Source organism: Ruditapes philippinarum, unplaced genomic scaffold (assembly GCF_026571515.1).
Source record: "Ruditapes philippinarum isolate M1 unplaced genomic scaffold, ASM2657151v2 ctg2001_1_1_1_1, whole genome shotgun sequence".
NCBI lineage: Eukaryota > Metazoa > Mollusca > Bivalvia > Venerida > Veneridae > Ruditapes > Ruditapes philippinarum.
The window spans coordinates 236247-252484 of record NW_026859709.1 but is presented as its reverse complement, the minus strand read 5'-3'; the positions used below and the strand labels follow the sequence as shown (position 1 = coordinate 252484).

Here is a 16238-nt window from a genome sequence, read left to right as displayed (position 1 = left end):
TTAATAGGACGAATCCCTCTGATCATGCGGATAGTGTCGGTTTTCATGATAAATGTAAACACGTGAAATAATCAGTCGGAAATAATCGTGCAATTTTGTGTCAACATGGAAAGAATTAAAGAAATAAGGACACGTGTTGAGTTAAAAGAACATGGTCTTGAAAATGTAAATATTTTGATTGTCTTGTTATGTGTGTCTTCACCCTTCCTCCTAGCTTTAAACAGTGTTAAAGTGGTAAAACAGGTTAACACTAATTAAGTGAAGTCAGCATGCCCAATTTTTAACGGGTCCTAATAAACACGTGAAATAACCGTGCAATTTTGTGTCAACATGGACCGATTTTTAACACTGAGTGATCTAAAGAGTGCCACCAATTATGCAGCATGATGCTAAGATTTTAAAGGTCTCCGGTCAAGAATAGCTTTAACTGTTAAGATAGGTCACAACAGGGTCAGCAAAATTAAATGTCCGTATTGCACAGCTTGTCTCACTGCCTCTTAGGAGAAGTAGAAATTTTCAAGAATTCACAGTACAGATTTACCTGGTTTATTTGAACTTTATGTTATTTCAAATTTAAAGTACAGATTTCCCTAGTTTATTTAAACATTCTGTTATTTCAGATTCAAAGTACAGATTTCCCTGGTTTATTTCAGTGTTTTTTTTCTTTATATAACTACTACCCTAAAACGGTACTGTTCCCAATAGAAAATAGACATTAAAATTCCCAATTTCCAATGTTAAAATTCCCAAAATGGCTGTTCAAAATTTCCACAAGGCCAAGAGATTTCTCTGAAATCATTTAAATCCAACATATCCATATAAATCATCACTCAATAGTTCTACCTGGACAGCGGAAGCTGTTAGCTATCTTTCTTCTTGATGACTATCTAATTTGTTGCTGAAAAAATGCATAAAAAAATTCCCAATTTAAGTCAAAATAACACATTTTTCCCAATCAGTCTGGTACCGGCACCATTCCCAACATAGAGAAAAAAAACACTGTATTTAAATATTCTGTTATTTCAAGTTCACAGTACATATTTCCTTGGTTTATTTGAGCATTCTGTTATTTCAGGTTCTCAGTACAGATTTCCCTGGTTTATTTAAACATTCAGTTATTTCAGGTTCAAAGTACAGATTTTCCTGGTTTATTAAAACATTCTGTTATTTCAGATTCAAAGTACAGATTTCCCAGGTTTATTTCAGTGTTTTTTTTTCTTTATATAACTTCTACCCTAAAATGGTACTGTTCCCAATAGAAAATAGACATTAAAATTCCCAATTTCCAATGTTAAAATTCCCAAAATGGCTGTTCAAAATTTCCACAAGGCCAAGAGATTTCTCTGAAATCATTTAAATCCAACATATCCATATAAATCATCACTCAATAGTTCTACCTGGACAGCGGAAGCTGTTAGCTATCTTTCTTCATGATGACTATCTAATTTGTTGCTGAAAAAATGCATAAAAAAATTCCCAATTTAAGTCAAAATAACACATTTTTCCCAATCAGTCTGGTACCGGCACCATTCCCAACATAGAGGAAAAAAACACTGTATTTAAATATTCTGTTATTTCAAGTTCACAGTACATATTTCCTTGGTTTATTTGAGCATTGTTATTTCAGGTTCTCCGTACAGATTTCCCTGGTTTATGTAAACATTCAGTTATTTCAGGTTCAAAGTACAGATTTTCCTGGTTTATTAAAACATTCTGTTATTTCAGGTTCACAGTACAGATTTCCCAGGTTTATTTAAACATTCTGTTGTTTCAGGTTCACAGTATAGATTTCCCAGGTTTGTTTCAACATTCTGTTATTTCAGGTTCACAGTAAAGATTTCCCAGGTATTCAAACATTTCAGGTGTACAGTACAGATTTTCCAGGTTTAATTGAACATTCTGTTATTTCAAGTCCACAGTACATATTTCCCTGGTTTATTTAAACATTCTTTTTTTCAAGTTCACAGTATAGATTTACCTGGTTTATTAAACATTCTGTTATTTCAGGTTCACAGTAAAGATTTCCCAGGTATTCAAACATTCTGTTATTTCAAGTTCACAGTATAGATTTACCTGATTTATTTAAACATCCTGTTATTTCAGGTGTACAGTACAGATTTTCCAGGTTTAATTGAACATTCTGTTATTTCAAGTCCACAGTACATATTTCCCTGGTTTATTTAAACATTCTGTTATTTCAAGTTCACAGTATAGATTTACCTGGTTTATTAAACATTCTGTTATTTCAGGTTCACAGTACAGATTTCCCAGGTTTATTTAAACATTTTGTTATTTCAGGTTCACAGTACAGATTTACCTGCTTTATTTAAACATCCTGTTATTTCAGGTATACAGTACAGATTTTCCAGGTTTAATTGAACATTCTGTTATTTCAAGTCCACAGTACATATTTCCCTGGTTTATTTGAACATTCTATAACATGTATTTCAGGTTCACAGTACAGATTTCCCTGGTTCTTATGAGGGATATGACGACACATGGAGTCAGGAAAAGTTTGAAAAGGTTTGTCATTTGACTTGAAAAAGAAAAAAAAATATTGAGAAAATTTACTATGGTATTAAATGTTTATAATGTAAGAAAAATGCTAAGTATTGCAATATGCAAACAAAAACAATACTGCAAGGTACTTGAATATTTTACCAAGTATTGCAGGAGATTGCAACATACATGTACTATAAATATTGGTTAATTATTGCATTTATTTGCGATTTTATTTATTTTTCACTGTATTATAATGACTGACATCAGGTTCAGTAAAGTGAAGCAAATATTGTTTCTCACAAAGTCTTTGTTAGTTTAAAAGTAAGCTTGAAAACAAAACAAAAACAGTATTACATTTATCATTATCTAAAATATCAATTTTTGTAATATGTTTTGTAATATGTATTGATAAGAATATAGAAAAAAGATATTAAAAGAAATGAAATGTTGAGCTATTTGTACATTAAATATTGCAGAATTTTAGGATAGAGATTGGAAGATTGACAGCAGATGAGTTAGAATTTGATATGATTGGTGTTGATGCAGCCATAGCAAACGCTTTCAGAAGAATATTACTTGCAGAGGTATGAAAACTAATATGTTTATTGTGATTTTTGAGGACATTGTTATTCATTTATTTGTACAGTAACACCTCTGCAGAATAACACCCTTCAGGAGACAAAGAATTTGGGTATTGCTAAGAGGTGTTTCTCTAAGGAGGTTAAATGTATGGTAGAATGGTGCTTCAGGAAATTATACTGTTGTTGTAAAGGAAGCTTGTAGCTAGTTCGAACCACTTTAATGTCCCATTTCATGAATCATATAATTATTAATGTCATATGAGGAAATATGGCTGAAAGTCACAATCCATTGATGTAGATGCAGACACCTTAACCATTATGGCCATTGTTTCTCATAATTTTATTTTATGTAGGATTTAAAAATGATGTTTCATATAAGAATAAGAAACTGATAAATACTTGACGCAACTCTGTAAAAATGTTTGGTATAATGGACATGTACATGTTCTGTTTAGATATATATTTTAATTTTGGAAATGGTTGGAATATTTTAACACTAAGTCTCTGTTCTTTTTTGCCAGTGTGTATGTCTGTCTGTCTGCATAGACTGCATAATCCTCATTCTATTTGCTTCAGCTTCTTACTTTGACACAGCATATCATTAATTGAGTTGTCATAGTAACATACCTGAAAGACTACGATTTTGACCTTTAAATGACCTTGACCTACGGTGTCAGATTTTCAAAATTCAGTAAATTTCACCATAACCTAAATACTCATTAACAAATTTTAGAAAAGGGCAATTGTGCTTTTCAATGCTTAGTTTATGTATATTTGCCAGGTACCAACAATGGCAATAGAGAAGGTTCACATATACAACAACACATCAATTATACAAGATGAAGTCTTAGCTCACAGACTAGGGCTGATACCTATCAAAGCTGATCCAAGACTGTTTGAATATAAACAAGATGGTAAATTAACATATGTGTTTTGAATTTACTAAAGAACTTTTCTCTGTTACATTTATGTTATGGACTTGACCTATGTCTATGTTGGAACAGTCTATTGTTACTTAAAAGGGAGTTTAATACCTTACCATGCAGAATAATGATAAGCCTTTGCCACTTTCTGCAGTCTAGCCAGGCTCTATAGTGTTAAGAGCTCTTTTTTTTGTATTTTGATAATGAAATCACATTAATCTTTAATGGACTATTCTGAATTCAGAATAGGGCAAAAATATTGCAAAAATTCTGCAGGGTAACATCAAGGTGAAGCAGACCACACTGTAAATTCAGATAAGAGTGTACAGATATGCATGCTAGCTTTCCTGTATATATTGGTGGCCGTGACAAGTATTTCTTGCTGTTAATGCTGAGTTGAGGCACAGTAATAATCCTGTAATAATCAACATTTTCAATAAGCTAACCAACAAAAGGAAGTCCAGTAAACCATATTTATTTAAGATAAATTGCAGACACTATTAACATGCACCTTTGTTATTTATACAATTAAAACTTTAAAGGTAGTAATTTTTGTTAATTTCATCTCCTGTGTGATGGATTACTTTTAGAACTGTATGTTTTGAATGTAACATAATTTCTAGATCAAAATACTAAACATCTATCTGACTATCTGATAAGAAATCATCTCTTAAATAATGCTATTCAGCAAGTAAAACATTGGAAGATCTAAAACTTCAGTCAGATTGAACTTAAGCTCACAACAGATAGATTTTTTTTGTACAGATTTTCAGGCTGGCCTGGTGCTATATCTAATCATTGTGTTTCTTATTACAGTTGATTCGGATCCGACAGAAGAGGATACTATACAGTTTGAACTCAAGGTGAGATGTACACGTAATCAACATGTTAAAGATGCAACTGATCCAGATGAACTATATAAAGATCATAAAGGTATTTTGCTTATCTTTTTTTTGCTATATGAGAAAAGTTATTTCCTGTATTGATTTGTTGATATATCTAGAGATCGTGGTTGCTGAGTGGTCAAAGTTGCTGATCTGTGACTTCTTGAAATGTCAGTGTTGAAATTTATTTATTATATTTGTTGTGTAAATTAGAAATAAAAAAATTGATACCCAGAAAAATTCTGCTTGGAAGTGTTGGCTTTCGTTGTTAGTTTTAGAGATTTAATAACAACAGTTTCAAATTGAGTGGATAACAATATTGAGTCTGGTTAGACTGAAAGGAGTTAAATTGGCTATAGGCAAGCCATGGTTTGTGTGTGATATAATAATAATGAAGACTCTATTTAAAGAGGCAACACATGTAAATTGTATGTACATATTACTCTTGTTTTTCAGTGACATCAAAGCATTTGAAATGGATTCCAGTTGGTAATCAAGCACAGATAGTAAGTGATTAGATGACATGACATATTCTGTGTTATATGAAAATTAAATTAGAAGACTTATTAATCAAAAGTAAATGCTGCCTTAAAGTTATTAAGCCAAACATACAACCATTTGTTACAATAAGTCTAGTTTTGTCTGAGTTGTTCATGTTGTCGACTTAGAAATCACTTGCCCCTTGTAACATGGACTTTGGATTTTTCCATGTGAAAAATCTCTACAGCTTGACTATAGAAATGGTCAATGGTTCTAGTCAAGGGCCCTCTTGGGCCTGGTATAATGCAGGGAGAGGTACCTGAAGTCTTCCTCCACAACTAAAACAAAAAAGTTACTATTTATCATTATTATTTTTGTGTCTGCTCTGAATTGGGTACTGGCCATTGAGAGTTTGTAGGATTTCTGAACAAAACATTAAAATAAAGTAGCAGTCAGTATAAATTTAAAATGGTTGAAAATAATTCGTAAAATATCATCATAGGTGTGAATGCTGGCTTTGCTATATTTTTATAGTATAAGCAATGATGATTATTGCACTCTTGGAGTTAACATTGAAACTACTACATGTATGTAGGGATGAACTTAGTTATAGCAGTCATACCATATCATTATTATCTTGCTTATATATGTTGAAAGTAACATATTATTGAATAGATTTTACAACTTAAGTTTTGTAATTGTTCATTAAACTTGCAGTTTAAAGAAGGTGACATAAGACCAGTACATGATGATATTCTGATAGCTAAACTTAGACCAGGACAGGTAAGTTGGGAACCATTCAATATATTTACATATGATTAGTTTATACAAATTTATTTTAGTTTGATTGTGTTAGAAGTTATAAGCTTCTTGAAACACTCTGGAATCTGTTCCTGGAACCAACCAGTACTAAGCAATGAATGTAAATTTTCTTGCTCATGGAAACAGCAGCTTGTCCCTGAAGAGGTTTGAACCCATGCAGTCAGCAGTCCTTAGATTACTAGTCTGATGTGTTCACCATTTGGCTATATTGAACCACTGTTACATTCAAATTTTTAACCTATTTGATAGTAATACAATATGATAGTTATGCCCTCATAATACCAATTGATTATGTGACTTATTTCATATCCTGCCTGTATGTCTCTCTGCAGAAAATTTTAACCTTGATTTTGCCCACAAGATAGACTTTAAAAATAATCAGGAAATTTCATTATAGTGTAGTTATTTAATTATAAATTAAGACAGGGGCACTATATATTACCAACATGTCTTACAGCTACACTCTGTATATGGTATAATTTTAGGCTGTGAACATAATTACATTTGCATAGAAAGATGTATTATCTTGATGGTCAAAACAAACATATTACTGACACATTTCAGGAGTTAGATTTGAAGTTATTTTGTGTGAAAGGTATTGGACAAGATCATGCCAAGTTCTCACCTGTTGGTAAGTAAAACAATGATTGGTATTTGTAACTTCTAATTCAGCAACACAAGCAGCAAAATATTACATAGACTTTCACCTTCAAAATTTGTGGGATTGACTTGCCCTAGCTTTACTTGATAGACTGATTTCAATATCCGTAAATTAGAATTTAAGGACCAACAGTATAGAGTCTGGTAAGGTTTTACAGATATTTAAATCAGGCATTGTACTGATGACCTAGTTACTAATGTCCAGTGACTTAATTTCAAAGATAATAACTAAAATTTTAACATTTGTATACATTGTCTTAGAACTATGATGGATAGATCAGTTCATATTTAATTTACAAAATTATATTTCAAAGTCTGTAAACTTTTTTTACATCCTTATCTTACATTAATATAGTAATTTGACAAGATTTTGTGATGTTTCTGGTCAATTAGATGCATACCCGATTCTGTTAAAACCTTTGGAGTGACTAAATATGATGATGTTTGTCAACAAATTTAGTATGAGTGTAAAAGGTACTTGCTCTTGTGAGAAAAGGAGACAAATGGTTATTGTCCCATACAAATGTTGTTGATGTAGAACATTTTTGTTCAAGTTTAAGTCACTTTTCTCGTTACTCATTAAAGACAGCAATACTTTTATGCCATTATCTTACCAAATGAAATATTTTATTTTAAATTTACGAACACTGAAGTTTAGATTTGCATTTTGTGTTTGTAGCTACAGCCTCCTACAGACTGTTACCAGATATAACTTTGTTAAAGCCTTTAACAGGAGAACTCGCTGTGAAGTTACAGAGATGTTTCTCTCCAGGAGTTATTGAACTTGATATTGTAGATGGTGAGTATACCAAGTATTACACTCTAGTGTTCTCAGTCATGCAATCAAGGTACCAATGTTTAAGATAAGAAAAAATCATTAAGCATGCATTGGTGACCACCTAAAATTGGTTATGTTTAAAAAGTAAATGATTTTATTTGGTGGGAGTAGTATATCCGAAATTATTTTCCAAAGTCATATCATATATATATGTCTATTTACTACTAGTATATCCCAATTGTGGATAAGGAGTTCCCTTTAATGGTTGAGGCATCAGAATTTTAGCCACCTTTAATTTGGGCATGATCATAACAGACGACTAAGTTGGTTCGAATTACGGGAGTCTGTCTATCTGTAAGCCTGTTACATCCTAGGTTAGCCAAAATCATCTTTCCTGTTTATGACCTAAATTGTGTTTGTGCACCATAATACCAAACAAAACGAACTACATTTGCATACTAGTATACATGTTTTGTATGATCAAAATAGTCAGATAAACTTTAAAGTTAAGACATTTAAATGAATTCCTACATAATATTCCTTAAATGAATTCCTACATAATATTCCTCTGAATCTGTGTGATTGAAATAAGTAATGTTATATAAGAAGTAAAAGTGTATAATGTATATTTTATATAGGTGAACAGAAAGCTAGGGTAGCCCATCCTCGTAAAGATACATGTAGTCGAGAAGTGTTCAGACATGATGACCTTAAAGACTTGGTCAAATTGACCAGGGTCCGAGACCATTTTATATGTAAGTTATAATATTTATCTTATTATTAGTCCCCCACCGGGGGACTTTCCCGGACATCCGGGACGTTATGGCATGTATGTAATTATGTAAATAAAATTCTGGTCATCAACCACATCATATGTGACAAGGTTTTAACTCAAGCACAAAAATATCAGAATTGCCTCCCTTGAACTTACATGAAAAAGCATGTGTTTTTTTTTTATAACTTCTTTATTTCTTAATGTATCTTCTTCAAACTTCATATATATGTTTCTTATTATCACTCAAATCTAGGTTAGAAGGTTCAATACTCTAGCAAGACGATTTCGAGAATTATGTCCCCCTTGAACTCAGATTTTTTTCGAGAAATTGGTATATTTTACTCCAACTTCTTCATTACTTATAGGATTTACTTCAAACTCCCACATCATAAATACTATATGTCTAATACTGGTGGTTGCCTAGTGATTAAGGTGTCTGCCTCTCAACCCAGGGATCATGGCTTGAGCCCTACTCCGGTTACGATTATGTTTCTTCATTTCACACCAGTACTGGTTAGTTTCAGGAAACGAACTTCAAAGTGATTAATATAAGTTGCAAGAACCTGTTTTGTAATCCAAGCTAAAATAAATATGTTTGAACTAAACTAAATTTGTCAACCATTGATAGGCCATGTAATATATATTATAAAGTTAGTTATAATAGATGGAAATCTACAATAATACTGAGAAAAAAGTACTTGAGCAGTCTTTAACTCTTTGGAAACTTTTACCATTTTAGTGTTAGCAGCAATAATAAGTTGCCAGTGTCAGCCATATAGAGCCAGATAACCTGTACCATCATGCAGTCTGACCAGGCTCTGTAATGTTGCCTGTTTAAGTGCTTTGTCAAGTTGAAACCATCTCCAGTAACAAAGAAAAGTTTCAAATTCATAACGACATGTGCACAATGATTAAGATTAAATGAACATATTATCTAATTATGGTTTATTTATGAGATTTGTATTTGCGACTTTGTATTTTTCAGTCAGTGTAGAATCAACAGGAATCCTGGCACCAGAGGTGTTAGTGTCACAAGCTATACAGGTACTCATGGCAAAATGTAGAGATGTTATTCGAGAACTTGATGATAAAACTGTATAGTTGCTGATCAAACAAATAAAAAAACACCATAAAACAAATATATGAATTGTTTTCCTTTACATGGTATTGTCTTTATTTCATGAAATGTTAATTTTATTATCCCTGGCTTTCTCATTTGATCATGTACAAACCTATACATATTTCAACTTGTATTGAAGGAAATTGTGACTTTTTAGTCTCAGAAAAAAAAATCTGATTAAAATCAATAGATTAGCAAGTAAAAATCATTAAAAGATGTGAGGACTGTATTGTATAGGGTAAAGTCAGACTGCATACTCAAAAATGGCTGCATAGAAAAGTCATAATGGTGAGTTAAATAGATGTTACAAATAAAAAAAATATTTATAGCTTAATATTATAAATCAAAGACACAATTTATTGCCTTTTTGAGCTGTTTTTAAGTACTGTTGAAAAATAATGGTTAAAAATAATGTCCTAATATAATGATGATATAGATACATAACCCTGGGACACTGTCATATACCTGAATATTCATAGAGGGAGGAAATAATTAAATCTTCTTGAATCTTTCACTTTGAATTACTTCCCTTTGCTTTTAGAATTATTGGTTTATTCCTCTTTGATTCAAATTGGTGTTCAAACACTACAGTTCTACAATTATTGATACAATTGTAGATAATTGTTGTTCTAACAAAGATTTTAAATGGGTTGCTAAGTAACAAAATTTCATTTAAAAGCTTTACTGTTATTATTTCACATTTCATATTCAGATTTCTTGTCAAGGTGAAATCTTAATGGCTTTATTATACTATCAGATACAGATTAATAACATTTTATTAATAACATTACATATTAATATGGTGCCAGTGGAAAGTACTATAATACTCTGATTATTGAAACACTTTACAATTTCCCAATGACAAAAGCATATATCTAGATATTAATATAATATTAAATAGTAGTGGAACTGTTGCTTAATATGTTTATTATATATTAAATATATCCATAAGGTGACTTTAAAGTTAAATTGACTGATCATTTTGTGAAGATTGTAAAATAAGATTAAAGGGAACATATCAAAAGATACTTGGTTCTGGCCACACAAAAGAATAACTGCTGCACAACAATTATCATTTAGTGTTATTAACCTTAAACTATGCATCCAGTATAGAGTCAGGCCAGCCTAAAAAGGCCAGCCTGCAATCAATGCAGTTGATATTGAAATCCTTTAAATGAAAATTAGCATGATTCTGGAGGCGCGCTGCTTTAACAGGTGACTGTCAAAATAAGTTTTCATTTGCCACAATTCCTTTCAATTTCATAATTAACTTTGCATGAACTATAAATAACTCATGTGGCCCAAGGAAGTGTCTGTGAATATCATCAAAATTTACCTGAAAAATTTGACAATTTTTTTTTACCTTTTATATTTTATCCTAAACATTTTCCAATATCAAGTGTTGGTCAATCACAGTGTATAGTTAATTCAGCTCAACTTGACTATGACAAAATTAGCATGTGACAAAAAGTTAAATTTAGATAACTTGCAAAAAGAAAATGTTTTGAAATATTATTATTATGAATGATATACATTTTCAAGATGCTTTAATAGGTAATTGGAAAAAGATCTCTTGATTTTAATGAAAACAGTATCCACAATTCGTGAAGTTAGATTTTGATAAAGATTTCTGTATGTTGTAAATTAAAATGTTTGTCATTTAAATACTTTATTTATGGAACAGTCCAAATCTTAATTTTTTATTTGAAAAAAAAAGAACAAGAGCACCGCTAGGCAGAGCATTATATGCCCGAAAGTGATATTTTTTTAGTAAAGATGAAGCATTTGTAAGATATGGGAATTAAATAAATAATTACCTCCTTCAAATAACAATCTACCTATGATGTTACCTACGGAAACCAAATTGCTTACAGACGGATGGACGGACGCCAGGGGGTATAACATAATATGCTCGAAATGATTTCGGGCATATAAAAAAGAAAAGGAGTACATATCACACTGGTAAAAGACCTGTTAAATATTTTAATATTTAATTTATTATTTCTCTTAAATTGAAAGATAGAAATTGATTCTGTCTGGTTTATTTGAATTTCAACATCCATCGTGACCTAAGGTCAGGCATAGTTTTAAAGAGAATTCTACTGGGGCTCTATTTTTAAGAGTACTGCTAAACATTTTTGAACATTATCTTTGAATAAATTATAAAATGATATGTTGTTTTAATAATTTTTGTTACTTAAAAGTTTATTTAATTTAAAACATAGGAACGCAATGATTTGTTTTAACATGCAACCTTAAGATTAAAATTATCATAAAGTATATCATTGTCTCTAAAGCTCAATAGCTGAAGACAACCTTTTTGCACCAATTAAAGTTATAAATTTAACATTTCAGTGCAAAATTCTCTGTAAATGTAAACCATGGAAGGCACCATATATCATTTTACTTTCCATTATAAGGAATGGCATAAACTGTTCACATTATCGTCAAATCCATTAACTGCTTCGGCTTTTGTTGCGTGAAAATCTCTTCCTGAACAAAAATATGCGTGCATGCAAATTCTTTTAATTTGCAGGATGCATCACAATAATCAAGCAGTGCACATGATTGTTATTTCAGAACATGTTCCCTATGTTTATATTCAATTATCACGGTTGACTGAATTCTACTGTCTCCATAACATCTGAAGACTTTTCACCTGATTCGTTTCACAGATATGCCAACATTTACATTTCTTAGAAAATCTACTGTGTCTTGATTGGCATTTTGGTGTTTATTTTTACTAATGCATCTTTAAGGCTGCTACATACATCTATATACCTGACTACCCAAAACATTTATGAAATCTAAACCAAAGTTGGTGTAATAACCTGATGATTTTTTTCCTTCCTGACTTTTCTGACAGTTAATTAATTTACTGCCTGATAGGGGAGTAGGTGTGTTAGAGAAATTTTTTATCTGGATTTGTGATCAATTGTTTATACATTTTTACCTATCTCACTACAAGTATTTGGCGAATAAGAATCTTGTTCTTTTCCAACATTTGTGTTCACTTGATTTTTGTAATTTTCTCAGTCATTTATGGCATGTAAAGAGTTTGGGAGGCTGTCAAAACAAAATTTTGAAGTTTCTTCGTGCACCTTTTTTAACATTCAACAAAAAATTCTAAAATTCTTGAATAAAATAACAGAAAAGGATATTCACCCCTGTTTAAAATTCTAGTGTCACAGTGCAGGTTCTTCAAAAAAGTATTGCATTATTAATGGTGCCTAGCAACATTTTGGTTACTCTAGCTTTGAGCAATAAATCTTAAGGACGTTTCCGGGAGTTTTCATATAGACATATAGGCAAAATGAAAACTGTTCAATAGAATTTTTTTAAACTTGGCATAACAACATGCCAAATTTGAAGAAATTCTATTGAACAGTTTTAATTTTGCCTATATGTCTATATGAAAACTCCCGAAAACGTCCTTAAGCTTTAGATTACATTTTGTATGTTTGTAGTAAAAAGGGTAGATGGAATATTATATTGCTTGATTTATTATTTTTAGCTCGACTATTCGACTATCCTCTAGCTGTGGATTTGTAAGTGGTGCAATTATTAAATTTCTTTAGTTCTGAGTGTTTTTGCCTATTTTGCCCCTATAAATATTTATTGGAATTTGTTCACAAATCATATCAGATTGACTTCTGTCAGATCTTATTTAAAATGACATTAAATGTTGCTCCCTGCAGTGTTTATCAATATGCATATTATTGTATTTGATGATATCAGAACATATTTTGTTGAGCAAACAGTAATCACTTTTTAGCCTGTGATCTTGACATGACAGTGAAATTTTACTTAATTGTAATCCAAGATGTGTACTGGTGTTAAGATTAACACGACTGCAACCCTGGAGAAGGGCTCAAACCCATTGTTCTTGGGTTAAAGAGATGTACATTTTGTTCATTTCTGCTTTTACATTTGTTTGTCTGTATGGGTCTATGTATCTTCTGTTATCATTTTTAAATCCACATTATACTGTGTACAGGTGGTTTTATATTTAAAAGTTGAAGATTTTGATGCATTTGGAGAATAGTAACGTAACATTTTATAACAGTTTTGATTACATCGGGGATATTTTACTTTATCATAATGTTAGCGAAATGTTTGCTTGCATTTTTTATATACTGTCATTAAATTACATGGAAATGTAACTATAACAGTTTAGTCACGCCAGTCATCTAAATGTTGTACATCTCATCATGTAAGGACATATAAATAATGTTATGGTAAGATTGTTTGGGTTGAACTCGCTACATGTAAACACTCACTGTCAGTGACTTTCAATTTTCATTATCATTTCATATGGTAAACTGCTGACGGCTAATATTTAGCTCGACTATTCGAAGAATATGAGAGCTATTGTAGTCGCCCCGGCGTCGGCGTCGGCGTCTGCGTTGGTTTAAGTTTTTTGTAAAGTCAAATATCTCAATTATAACTTGAGATATTCAATTGAAACTTACAATACTTATTTATAGTAACAAGGTACATCAGATTGACAAGTTGGATAACTCTGCCTACAATATTGACAGAATTATGCCCCTTTTTAACTTAGAAATTTTGGTTAAAGTTTTTTATAAAGTCAAATATCTCAATTATTGCTTGAGATATTCAATTGAAACTTACAATACTTATTTATAGTAACAAGATACATCAGATTGACAAGTTGGATAACTCTGCCTACAATATTGACAGAATTATGCCCCTTTTTAACTTAGAAACTTTGGTTAAAGTTTTTTATAAAGTCAAATATCTCAATTATTGCTTGAGATATTCAATTGAAACTTACAATACTTATTTATAGTAACAAGGTACATCAGATTGACAAGTTGGATAACTCTGCCTACAATATTGAAAGAATTATGCCCCTTTGGAACTTAGAAATTTTGGTTAAAGTTTTTTTGTAAAGTCAAATATCTCAATTATTGCTTGAGATATTCAATTGAAATTTAAAATAATTTTTTATATAGTAACAATGTACATCAGTTTGCAAAATTGCATAACTTTGCCTGCAATATTTGCAGAATTATTTGCCCCTTTGAAACTTAGAAATTTTGGTTAAAGGTTACAGGTCTTCAAAAATATTTACTTGAAACTTTACACATGCACTTAGGGTCATAATTGGAGGGTCATAATTGTATGTCACTGACCAAGTTCCATAACTCTATCTTGCATTAAGTCTGATTCATATCCCCTTTTCTACTTAGTCTCTTCAGGTTAATGTTTACATGCAAGTTTTACATATCTCAATAACTATTAAAGATATTTATCTAAAATTTCACATATGCATTTAGGGTCATAATTGTAGGTCACTGACAAAGATCCATTATTCTATCTTGCATTTAGGCTGATTTTTCTCCCCTTTTTCAACTTAGAAATTCATGGTAAAGTTTTGCTTGTAAGCTGTTATCTCAATAACTACTCAGTACTGAAGGGTTTGTGCCTTTTTTGGGGCAATTTTATGCATTCATAATAATAAAGCAGTGATTTACTTGATAAAACATCTTAATAACAAGCCTTTGTACCTTTTCTGTCAAATTTATGTATTCATAGGTAATTAGTATTATTATACTCAATAAAACACCCTTGTGACATTACCTTCCGAATAGTCAAGCCAATACTGTATAATAAGACTCTCTCTAAGGCCTATTACATGAATTTATAAAAAAAAATTAGCCCTTTTGTGAACTTAAAAAATTTAACATTATCAAGGCTCTTTTACTATCAAGCACTTAGAATAGTCGAGCGTGCTGTCCTACAGACAGCTCTTATTGTCCTGTCTGTTTAAAAGTCTGTATCTCCGGTAAACTCTATCCTTGCCTATAATACTTTCCTACAATCATGCTGTACTATTGAAAAGTACAGTACTGTAGAACTAGTTTTATTTTTGATGGATTAAATTTCCCTTTTTATGTACGCAGATCAATTTCTTTGGGAATTCATAGTTATTGTGGATAAATATGTAAGCCCGAAATTGCGAATATCTTATTTTATTAGCAACCTATTATTTTGAATATTATAATGACAAATCTTTAAATAAACAATTAAAGAAAAATACTCTTTTTAGACAAAAAAAAAGAAAGTTTGACAACATTTTAAAGAATTCTACACTATGTGATAAAAAAGTTTATAAATGAATGGAAATTGTTGCTTACTTAGCAAAGGAGTATGAAGATTGCGTTGGAAATAAATTAAGAACTTAAAGTACCTTTAATTCAGATTTTGTTACTGAAGGTAACTGTTAGATGAAAATGCCTTGAGTATTTAAGTCTGCCTTTTATAAATTTAGACATGTTGTGGCATCAATGGGAATTGAAAGAGGAAACTAATTATATAAACCTTGCTTACGGAAATAGAAAATGTCCATTCTGTGATGTAGTTGAAACAGAAATGCATGTTTTGTTATATTGTCATAATGTACAAGGATATATAGGGATGAATCATAATGTAGGGCCATTATAACTGACCCTAACTTTAATGATTTTAATAACACTGCTAAACTGAAAGTTTTGTTTACAAATAAGCCATTAATTTGAACATCTGCTAAAAAAATTAAACAGAAGAATTCTTTATCTGTGTAAACAAAATATCTTTTCTGTAATGACATAATTTCAATAATAACTGTACATTTTATGGGATGCCATCAAGATAATTGTTGTCATTTATAGGCTAAGATTTTTTTATAGATTTGAAAACGTCCTAAT

General features: G+C 31.0%; 1 protein-coding gene across 1 annotated transcript; it reads left to right on the top strand.

Annotated features, from left to right (window-relative positions):
• The first annotated feature begins 8 nt into the window (after positions 1-8).
• On the top strand, positions 9-9544 carry LOC132757587 (DNA-directed RNA polymerases I and III subunit RPAC1-like). Its single transcript, XM_060748908.1, has 11 exons — positions 9-165; positions 2452-2523; positions 2979-3086; positions 3865-3997; positions 4823-4939; positions 5347-5396; positions 6088-6153; positions 6757-6823; positions 7532-7651; positions 8269-8385; positions 9391-9544. Exons 1-11 carry the CDS (start codon positions 106-108, stop codon positions 9504-9506), a joined length of 1026 nt encoding a protein of 341 aa, XP_060604891.1. The 5' UTR covers positions 9-105; the 3' UTR covers positions 9507-9544.
• The last annotated feature ends 6694 nt before the right edge of the window (positions 9545-16238 follow it).

Coding starts and splice junctions, on each gene's coding strand:
- LOC132757587 (XM_060748908.1), top strand. CDS start 106: ATGGAAAGAATTAAAGAAATAAGGACACGTGTTGAGTTAAAAGAACAT. Junction 6,154..6,756: donor CTAAACTTAGACCAGGACAG/GTAAGTTGGGAA, acceptor GACACATTTCAG/GAGTTAGATTTGAAGTTATT. Junction 7,652..8,268: donor TGAACTTGATATTGTAGATG/GTGAGTATACCA, acceptor TATTTTATATAG/GTGAACAGAAAGCTAGGGTA.